Raw genomic sequence first — 11,178 nt, 5'->3', positions numbered from 1 at the left:
TCTTCAATACGTTATGATGTCAATGTCTGTAGTCATTACAATTACATTAATTCGAATAATGGTGGCTTTTCGACTCTACGTCTCATGTAGCCACCCATGAATGATCGATGGAGGCTATCGAAGGAAATAAACTGTTTGGAACAAATTGACCATGGTCATAGTGGCGGACTTGATTAAGTTTTGACGTGGTTGACTGATTGAACCTCTGATGATCGCTGCATCTCGTTTAATGTCGCTGGTAATGAGTTTCTCGTTGCTGAGGGTGGTCAGTGCTGCACTGCAGCACCTTGAGAGGCTGCAGCCCATGGGCGTGCCTTGGTTTCCCCCGGCAGTACAATGTATATGAAAAACATTAAAGAAAATGCAACATTTAATTTAGGACCTAAACCAGCATGTGCACTACTCTGTTTGAAACGTGTGTCCTTTCCATCAATCTCTCGCTCTTACGCCTTGCCGTACGTAAATCTCAAAGCGGAACCGGATCTAAAAGTGGTAGTGTACGAATAGAAGTATGCTTTTTAGCTTTGGGGCTAAACATTATGCCCTGTTAGATCCCAGCCGAAAACAATGTACTGCATAAGCAAAACAAACAAATTTTGAACTGGAGCAAGCATTCAGGCGTGCATTAATGGGGGGGGGGGGCGAACCCTGTATGTAGGCAACCGACGGTGCATCGCCCACCCCCCTCCCCCCGCCCTGTCAGCCGGGCCGTAATCCGCGCCTGCGGGAGCATTAGACAAACGTTTCTTCCCCTGGGAAAAAAAATCTCAGTGTATTTTGACAGATACATTTCCCCATCAATGTTGTTTTCGGTCTCCAGACCCAACTTGACGAGTGTTTTTCTCTGTTTCCAGGTGAGTGGAGACCAGCTGTACCGGTTAGCGTGCCAGTCAATGTGAGTAGCCTATCGCCCCCGCGAGATGCGCACACTCCCTATTTGGCTGTGTTAGTATTTGGGGAGTAATTGCAGATCACCGCATGCAGAAATGACGAAAGTAAGTTGTACGGCGTTACTCGCAAGAACGTATATTTCGATTGTTTACAATGAGTATCGAAGTGGGCCCCGGACGGGCCGGTCCCGCGTCGTGCATAACTAGTTGTGAATGAGGCGCGGGCCGCGCTTGGGGGGTGGGGGCCTCGCACGCAGCGCAACCCCTCACGCTCACGTGGCCCGGCGGGGCGGGAGCAGCGCCAGCTCCACGTGCACCGCCCTGTGCGCCCCTTCCTCTTCCCCCGCAGCGTCCTGCTCCTCATTCACAAGCTTGTCCAGCGGCCGAGAGGTTACGACGAGCCCGAGTCTATTCTCGGTGCGGGGGCCAAAACGGCTTTAGCCGAATAGGTGAGCCCTCAAATCTATTTTAACGCGATATTTGGGTATGCCAGGGTAAAGGGAAGTCGAGTCTGCTCTCAAAAAAGAATATTACATCATTGCATCATTTTGCTCTGGCGCAGAGACGTGGCATTGATAACCGTGATACAATTGTAGTACCGCCACCGCTCGTACATGTCGCATGTTAAGTCTTTGCTATAATATTTTTCTCAGTGCAACGGGGCTGTGCACGATCTCGCTCCAGCAGCATCTTGGCAATCCCGGGCCGGATTGTGTTTCTTCCGTTGATGTTTTATCGGAAAAAGTCTTGATTAACGTCCCATGAACACTCCTGTCCTCGCAGCGGCACCAGTTCGCTGGGAAAACGATATCTTCATAATGGAGCCCGTTGGGAAGAGACGACGCGGCAACGAGACTGCTGCCGGGCGACAATTTGATAGTGTTGTGCTGCTTCACTGTTTTCTTGTTGTTGTTGTTTTTTCTTTTTTTTTTGTTTTTTTTTTTTTGGTTTTTTTGTCTTCTGAGCAAAATTGGGTGCACAAATTCAGGTCGAGAGGACAAACAGCAAACAACGACGCAGGTTTGATTCGTCAAAAATAAAAACAATTGAAACAAAAATTGAAGAGAAACGAGTCGTCACGAGTCGTCTGCTCCCTGCTGCCAATTTAAATTAATAAGACACCTCCCCACGACACCCTCGTCATATCAATGTGATTGGGCGCAAAGTGTCAATCAGGGGCCCGAGACGTATTCTTGAGACCTGCCTAATTAGTAATAGGAGCGCCCCTCTACAATTGCGCCGTGTTTTTTTATTATGTTTTTTTCTGTTGCGCTTGTGTTGTGTCTAGGACTAAAGCCTGCCCCGCTCTTCAATGCAAAAAAAGAGAGAGAAAAAACACAATGCTGTGAGTCTTAGAGTCTCGGTGATTCAGAAGCAACATGTTGATAAAGTACATGGTACTTAAAGTACTTTATTTCATACACACGGCGTTTTACTAAGTATGACCACAATGTGGCAATTGCCACAGTACACAATACATAAATGTATTAATATTTAGTGAATGGCCACCGTTACGACTGCTTAGGATGGCATCACGCATTTCTGCACCCCACCCCTCTCCCTTCCCTCCCAAATGTCTGCCCTTTGCATCACGTTCCCTGTGCCGTGCGCTGCGTGGAGGGGAAGGCATCCAGTCCAACGGTAGAGTTATTGTGACTGACGACATTTGTCGCTGGAGCAGTACCGGCGCAGCCCTTGACGGCAACAAAAAATAGACTTGGCTAATACCAAATGGTGTGGGGCATCACCGCACTGGTAAAATCGTCACCGCGTCCCTTTTTTTATACTTGCGATTTTGAGGTATCCGCGGATTTTTTACTGCGAGCACTAGGGCGGCTTTTAGGGAATCCATAATGAACCTAGGCAACTTAATTCTTAATTCTGCGTGAAATTCCAGAGATATTTCTTTTACCAGGCAGTAATAACCATTTACTCCTTTTCGTTGGACAATCATAAACTGACACTTTATGGAATGTGTTCCTGTTCCTTGCGTAACTTTACGCGTAAATAACAGACACGTTGACGGTAGTGATCACTATCCATCGCATAGAACTTGAGTATTTCTAAGAAAAAAATCAGAAAGGACGAGCCAGTGATCAACGTTATCTACATTATGACGCGACACCTGAGAAGTGTTCGTAGTCAACGTGGCTTATTCCCAGGCAGCGCTTAATCACCCACGTATTTTATCTGAACATATATCGCGTCACCCTTCACCCTTCTGTGTGAGTTGGGCTACCAGACAGTTGTTAACAATTGTTGTCGCTAGGGCGCACGGGCCGATTGTATCTTCCATTCCATAAGGGATTTAAATGTATCGATCCACAACATGACAAACAGTGAACGATATGCTACTTCGGGCTCTTTCTGAAACCCACTCGTGTGTGGACTGAAGGGAATTCCCCGCGAAGAGGCACTTCGATGCACGACTATTTAGGAAGCGGCTGCAACAGGAAGGTCCTGGACCGAAAGGGGGAGGGGGGGTTCGTTGTGAAGAGGGGAGCGTATCACGCAGCCGCAAGCATGCCGCCGGTAGCGTGCTCCTCCACGTGTTGAGCTGTGCGCCGCGTTGCCTAACTCCGCCCCTCCACGGCGCCGCGCCCCCGCGCACCTCCCCCGGGCGCGCGCACCGCGCCACGGCACTGAGCCGGACCCAGCCGGGACCCGGCCGGGACCCGGCCGAGCCAAAGCGGGGGACGCAGATCGGTCTCGTCGTCGCGCTGAGCCCGATGTGTCGTCTGCTACCGCCGCCACCGCCCCCGAGCAGTGCCCGCGCGCGTCAGGGTTGTGTTCCGCAGCACCGCGGCGTCATCGTCGATTCGCTCTGAACGGACACCGGTCGGCCAGGCGACGGTGTTTTGCGTTGCACGGTCGACTGATTGGCAGGTGTGCGTCGAGTTGAAGGTGTGTGTGTGTGCGGGCAGAAAAATCTATTTCAGATAGTATTGGAAAATTCTGAAAAAGTTTTGAAGTTGAATTGTGAATATCGCGCCTATAATCTGCGAAATTGTATATGTATTACTACGAGTTTTCTTGCACTTTGAACTGATTTTTCTTCAGTTTTACAAGAAATGACTGGACTTAGCCTGTTTGGCCAAAGTGATTGCATGTCTACATTGTGCCTTGCACCGCACCCTCTTAGTGCTGTGGTCGCAGCTGTCTTTGATTGTACGGGCAGAGGGGGTCCAAGGGTACCAAAAAATGAAGAGTAGGGCGCGAGATCCTTTTCGGCCCAGACCATCGCGTTCCCTTAATTGCCCTCCTGACCTGACCTCTTGTTCCATTTAATCCCCTGGCACTGGCACTTTTCATCTGTTGATTTTATGGATATATTTTTTCATGAGAAATGTTATATAATGTGACGATTTTAAATTGTAAAGTTATAACATACTCATGATTTGAAATTCTTCGACGAGCAAAAGCTGGCCAGTCGTAAATTTTTTATACGTACCGTAAATTCTCAACATCTTTTGTAAATTGTAAAAGACTAAAAAAATATTGTAAGTGATCAGAGATATTTTCACAGTGACTAACTAATTCATCCTAACGGCATATTCGGAATCGAGCAATTGAGAAGTGCCAGATGGCAAGTTTTTGTCGACCATCTCGAGCAAATAGTTCTATGTCGTTCAACCGTGGGGAGTCAGCAACTAGAATGGAGTGCCGGAGCCGGGAGCACCGGGTGCCGCGAAGCCCTTTGTGGATTTATGTGTGTTTGTGTGTGTGTGACCCTATGGAGGTCGGTGAGGTCAACACCGCGGCGAAAATACGAAGCAAGGAAGGGGTTCGCCCGCTGCCCGCTAACTCCAGGACGTCTTAGTCAGGAAGCCGAAACTAACGGCGAGGCAACCCTAGCGCTAGTTCGAGCGCTCGACAGGGAAGCCGTGGTATGGCACTTGGTCTTAATGGAGTCTTGCGTCTCCTGGGAGCCAGGCCGCCGCAGACCCGATAGCCCCCGGAGGTCTACCGCACCCCACCTCGCCTCGCCCCGCCCGGCCTCCGGTGCTTTACATGCAAACCCTATCGACTGCCCTGTCCAAGGCAGGCGAGCCCGGCCACGAAACGGGGATGGATATTAATCGAAATTTCAGGCCGCAAACTCCCGATTCTGAGAATGCCGAATTAAATATCTTTTTTTCTGATTGTCGATGAGCTCGGTTCTCCAGCGGCCAGCCGGCGTCAGAATTAAGACGCAGCTGATGCCTATCTGGCGCCGGTTTCGCGCGCCCACGGCGGCGAGGCGCGGGGTGGGCGTAACTTGTAGTGGTTGTTACACCGTGGCGACCGCATCGTTGAGCCTTTGGCCCTTCTCTATGCAGCGCACGCTCCCCCGGGACCCTTGCACCCCCACGACGGCCGCCCCCGGCCGCCCCTAGGCAGGCAGCCCTAAGGGCAGTGCCGGACGAGGCCCCCCTGCTCGCCGAGCTTGCGGCAGTTGCAGAGAACCGGGCGGGCTTGGACCCACCACCGTCCGTCAAACTGGGCCGAGCCGAGTCACGGGAGGGACTCTGGGATGGCGGTCAAGGCCCGGAGGCCCAGCACGGGCAGCACGGGCAGCAGGGCCAGCAGGGTGAACAGCCCCCCGTAGACGGGTCGCCGCGCTCGCCCAGGATGCACCTACAGCACCACTACCAGCACTTCATGCAAGCCCAGCACCACCTGCACGGCTGCGCCAGCACCAGCTGCGACACCTTCGCCGACTGCGGTGGCGGCGGCTGTTGCAGCGACCACGACGACTACGTCCGCCACCAGCAGCAGCAGCAGCATCAGCAGCCTCCACCAGACATGAACGGCTACCCTCCGTGGCCGCCGCCGCCGCCGTCGTCGGAGCAGGGCCGGCAGTGGGAGCCGCCCAGCCAGGCGCCGGCCAGCCAAGCGCCGCCGCCGCCCGCCAAGCGCTACCTCCACGCAGGTGAGTCGCTGGCGCGCACTGGCGTGCCCACCGGCCCAGCCTCCTGCCGCTCGCCGGCCATTTGAAAGGGAAATCTACAGGGTCAGAGAGAAAGGCCTGGGCCGCCATGAGTCGAGGGCCCGCTGGCTGCCACGGCGGGACGGACCTGCCGGCCCACGGGGAGCGACGGGTACCGAACCAGACTGACAGATTTGGACGGGCGCGATCGAGTGGAATAGCGAACGTAAAGGAGCGTGGCGGGGCGAGACGGGGTCGCGGTCTGGCCGGGAGGGCTAGTTAGCGGGGCGGGCGCGGGGCGGGCGCGGGGCGGGCGCTGGGCGGGCGCTGGGCGGGCGGGGGAGCGCGGAGAGGGGTGGCCCGCTCCCGTCAGGTGGCCGCGCACGTGACTCGGAGGGGTGGCGCGCCTCAGGGGGAGGAAGTGCCGGGGGGAGGGATGGGGCGCTGCTGCGGCGTACGCAGACCGGTCGTCTCGAGTACCCTTATCGCCCGAAACTCTTTCTGTGTGCATTGCTTGGAGTGGGCACATTTCCCTCTTTCTGCTTGAAGTTCCCATGCCGATGGCTCCGCTATAGCTCGTCCAGTCCGTTTCTGTCGCCCCTGCACCTGTCTTTTTATTTATCTCCAGTCGTCCTTCAAAAGACGCCACTTATGTAGGATTTTCAGCACATTTCAAAAATATGAAAACTTTTGTTTCCAATATTTTTGATTGTTGTTTAAAGACATTTACTTTTATACTTTTTTGTGTTTTTCTGCATATCTTAAGTCTTGTTTCTGAACAGAGCCGCCGTGGTTTTTTCTTTCCACCCTGGGGGTGAGGCAGCTGCTAGCCCGGCATGCCCGCCTGTTGAGCAGCCGGTAGCCGGCCTAGCCAGCACGGCGCTAGTCCCGCGGCCGCTCGCTGCGCTGCGCTAGGCCCTGCTCCGCGCCCGTCTCTGCGCCGTGCGGATAGGCAGCCCAACTCACGCCACGGGTCGCGGGCTGGGCGGGCCGCACGGCGCGATGACGACGCTCCATGCCTGCTGTGCGGCGGCCGCCCAGTCCTTTTAGAAAGGGGCGGGTCGCGGGTGGACGAGAAAACGTCGTTGTCGCCGTGTGGGTTTGGTGTAGCACACCCCAAAGCTGGAGCTGATATGCCGAGCAGATGGTCTCGGAGGTGTCGGACAGCGCGAATCATGGGCAGGATGGTTAGCGGCCGGCGCAGGTGTCGGAGAGGGCGAGTAAGCACGACGGTACAGGAAGAGTACAAGAAGAGAAATAAAATAAGAAAAGAGAGTGAGATAGTTGCTGAGAGAGATGGCCGAGGGGAAGATCAGAGGGAGAGTAGGAGGCGGTGCCACCGTGGTCGTGGTGCGGCTGGGCTCTTGATTGCACGAGCGCTGCGATATCGAGTGTCTCACCGATGACATTTGGCGATATCGAGCGGCACTTTTCGCGTGTATCCCTGAACTGTGTGATACCGGGTGGCTTCTTTGCCGCGGGCCGCTGCTGCCGCTGGGCAAGCCGCAGACACGGAGAAACAATGTCAGAGATTTTGATGGGAAAACTTTGAGGAACTTCCATTCATTGAGGAAAACTGCTGAGATTTAGAGGAAGAGTCTCAACATATGAGGGCAAATCCTACATTTTTTTGGAGAGATGACTTTGTGAGAATTCCTCACAGTTTCCCTTTTTAGCTCTAACGATAAACTAGGAAAAAATGGAAGCGTTATATTCTTCCTGAAAGGGAAAACTCAACCAGCATAGTACACTATCGCACTGTAAAACCAAAAGCTAATGTCTGACTCTTTGAGGTGGCAAGGGGAACTTTTGAAGAACTTCTGTCATAATTTAGGGAAAACTCCTGAGATTTGAGGTTTCTTTAAAACCATGTCGGAACTTTTATCTTCAACTTTTCTCGAAGGTGTTTTCACCACATTAATGGGAATTCCCTCAAAGTTTTCCCCTTTTTCTAAAAAAGCATACGTTTTTACGGCGGTTTATTGTTAGTATAGGGAATATCGTAAGATATAGTATACACATATTATGCACATGGTTGTACCATCCTAAATGTCGTTGTATTCTTAGTCATTGTCTCAACCATTACTTATGGTGGTCCCTGGAATGACCAAGGTTGCCACGGCTTTTTGTTTTTCTGGGGCTAACAGCAGAAAACCTTAAACGCACAACCACATGCGCAAGCTGGTAAATCAGAAAGCACTAAGCTCACTGACAGATCAGCGTGCAATGTGTAAACTATTTCAGAATCGTGCGCTGCCATTTTTCTCATAACTTGGGCTTGCCGTAAGGGCGCGGGTGGACGGTCTGCCCGGGTTAGGGGCTTCGTCAAGGAGGGGTGTGTTCGTCCCTCAGATACCTGTCCCTACCACGTTCGGCTCTAGCGCTCGCTACAATGTCAGCACAAGGTGACAGTACAGTACCGCCTCCCTCCCTTTCCCTTCCCTTCTTCGTCATCGCACTCTTCTCCTTTTCCTCGCTTCCTCTTCCTCTCTGTGCCTCGTCTCTCCCGCGCCCCGCGTATGAGTCTCGCGCGGGGAGGAGGGGAGAAAGTTTGTTGGAAGGAGGAGTGGGGCCCGATGGGAGATGGCGTGGAGAGGAGTGAGTGAAGATGGAGTGGAGAAGAGTGCAAGTTTGATTCAAAAGAAATGGACAAAAGAGCCCGTCCGAAATATCGCTCCACATATAGCACACCTATGGCAACTTTGGCAATCAAAGGCTTGAGTGGAATCAGTGTACAGAGAATTCCGTGTAAAGATAGTAATATGAAAGGCATTGAAGTCGGAACACGCCCCTAAAACGGTAAAATCTGCGACATACTATATTTGTTGTACCGCACCTAGAGAAGTCCGGTTTTGGAACAAGGAATATGTCCTTATTGACTTGAAACTGTAATTAAATATTGTACTTCTTTCCGAGATCATATACTACTTAATTAAAAGCTACGGTAGCATTGATGTAGTGAAAATTAGATTGGATTAAGAACAATATTTAAGTATACAGATTCAGGTCAAGAACAGTTTGCCTGATCCAAAGACGGTATTTTCTCTCGCTGTGCACCGAAGATATACAATTCATTTGAGCACAGCATTTATGCCCCTTCGGCGAAGAGGAGCCGCCCAAAGCCCACCCACGCCACAAATGAGGCGTCGACGTGTTTTTAAATGCCACGTCGTCGTCGAGAAGAATGTCCCGTATCAATCTGTATCTCGTGAGATACTATGTGCCTCGCTCACTCCTATCAGCGGCGTAGCGGCGTCCAATATTTTTGCTCTTGAATAGCTTTTGCCTTGCTTTGTTTTGAGCACGACGCTGCTAAGAGGCCATTTCATCGGATCCCGCGGCTAGGTCGACCCGGAAGCGTTTGTGAGGCTGGATGGACTTCAAATCACCCGCTACGGACGTGAAAAATAAGGATAATTTTTGACTTCATTTGTTCTGGGCGGAATCGTGAAAAGGAAGTAAGAAAATCAAAACCGGAAGGAGGCCAAGTAGTAGAGCATCTGTGTTTGTTTCATACAATCAATCATAAAAAATGAATAATTTTCCGAAAATACAAAAATAGAAAAAGATTGTCCGGAACACAGCCCGCCCCAGTATGTCGTCCTCTCTCTTGGTGTAACAGTGTTGGAACAGTGGTTCTTGTCCTTTAGACTTCTGTTCCAGCAACGACCTTTTGGAGTCCTGATTATAAACTGTCGTATCGATTTGTATTTTCCATAGCTATAGTCTTGATGAGATGCCGCGTGCGACGCTTTCTTATTTCTCGAACACTTTTCATCATGGAACGCCTTGTGTTCCCCCTTTTGCGGCACGCGAAAGGGATGCGTTCGTCCAGTCTATTGAGCGAGACGATATCGTCCCTGAATCTATCCGTGGTTTCCGCTCATCGCGTCTCTTGTCTAATAGGAGGGACGTGAGTGAGCTGCAACATCGCGACAACATTCGTGCATGTCTGCTCTTTTCTTTCTGTGCGAAGCGTGTGTGTGTTTGCGGGGGATGGGGGGGGGGGGGGTCACCGGATGAGTGGCGCTATTAGTTTCCAAGGCCGCTTTGGAAAGGTACGCCGGGCGCGATGGGCGCCGCTGAGCCGGCGCTGTCCTTTTGGTCACCGCGCCGCTGCCGCCCGCTTGCTGCCGCCGCCTGCGGCTGCACGGGCGCTGCGTCACGGTGGGTTGCCTATAGCCGCAGGGGCGACAGGGGTGGGGCGGCCCGGCCCGGCCGTCGGGCAGATCAGAATGGCAATTTGATATCCATGGCATCCACGCCGAGCCCCCGCTAGGGCGGCGCACAGGACGGCATTGAACGCCTCGCGGCTAACCGCGCCCCGCCACACCCCGCCACAGCCTCGGCCGCCCCCGCCGTGGACCAAGAACTCGTGGCGAGGAATCCTTAGAGCGGCGCTTCAATATACACGCACACGTTACTGAGCTGCGGGGCTGCGGAGCGGACTTGTGCTTTGGTGTCGGGGTGGGTTTGATTGTTCTTGGCCGTGGCGCCTCGCGTAGCGCCGCGGGTCCTCGAGGCGGCCGAGAGGGCCTTTAATCACCGGCGAGTTACACTGCGATAAGCAACATGCGCTGGCGCCGTCGGGGGTTGCACTGTTATGCAACTGGTGGCGAGGCGGGGCGGCGTTCGCGTGGCGGCCACTCTGTGTCATTCACTGTTTGGCCTACCCTGGCCTCCGTGGTGCGCACGCCGAAGGTCGAGGTCCAGATTGTGTGCGCCTCACAAAGATGTGCAGCAGCTGACGACTGACACTGTTTAAAAGATGACTTTGTTAAAAAAAAATAACGCAACATTTCCTCTAATGTAATTACGGAGTCTACGAAAATGAAGAGAGAACATTTATGATGTTTAAAATCCTGTCAACATATCCGTATGGCACTCATGGTATCTGTATCCTGCATACATTAAACGACGCAAGACAAGGATGTAAAAGCTCATTTTCACGTTTTTCTCTGATGCTGCATCGTTTTGTGCGCAAAACGTAAATCAAAATCAGTGTCAAGTGCGTGTCCTTGTGCGCCACGCCCCGCCTCTTATCATGTCCGCCGGCGTACGAATAACCGCCCCGCGCCGCTAAGTTCCGCCCGCCCGCCCGCGCGCTCGAATCTGCTTGGTGGTGCACGCGTCCCGTCCGGCCGGGCCGGCCGGGGATCGCCTCCGATTAGATTCAAGTAAGAATAGAGTGGCGTTGGAGCCACTCCGCGGCGCGTGTGCACAGGGACGCTGTAATTATTCTGTCATCCGCCTTGTATTTCATGCTCACGAAGAGCGCGATAAAATTGTCTTCGCTCAAAGTTGGGATTTTTGCCGATTTTGTTCCAAGAACTTCTGTTCGCGAAATTTTTCTCGTTCTTTTGTGTTGGTGGTGGGGGG

The 11,178-nt window shown here is 52.6% G+C and overlaps 1 protein-coding gene across 1 annotated transcript in view; it reads left to right on the top strand.

Annotated features, from left to right (window-relative positions):
• Nucleotides 1–5,301: 5,301 nt before the first annotated feature.
• The window catches only part of LOC113202397 (hepatic leukemia factor), a 55,038-nt gene continuing 49,161 nt past the window's right edge, over nt 5,302–11,178 (top strand). The window contains exon 1 of the mRNA XM_052266158.1: nt 5,302–5,802. Within this exon, the coding sequence (XP_052122118.1) occupies nt 5,502–5,802 (301 nt within the window). The 5' untranslated portion in view covers nt 5,302–5,501. The remainder of the gene's footprint in view (nt 5,803–11,178) is intronic.

The sequence above is a fragment of the Frankliniella occidentalis genome, unplaced genomic scaffold, assembly GCF_000697945.3.
Source record: "Frankliniella occidentalis isolate FOCC.00 unplaced genomic scaffold, Focc_3.1 Scaffold36, whole genome shotgun sequence".
NCBI classification, from domain to species: domain Eukaryota; kingdom Metazoa; phylum Arthropoda; class Insecta; order Thysanoptera; family Thripidae; genus Frankliniella; species Frankliniella occidentalis.
Note: the sequence above shows the minus strand (reverse complement) of the source record. Positions and strands in the feature narration are given on the sequence as shown.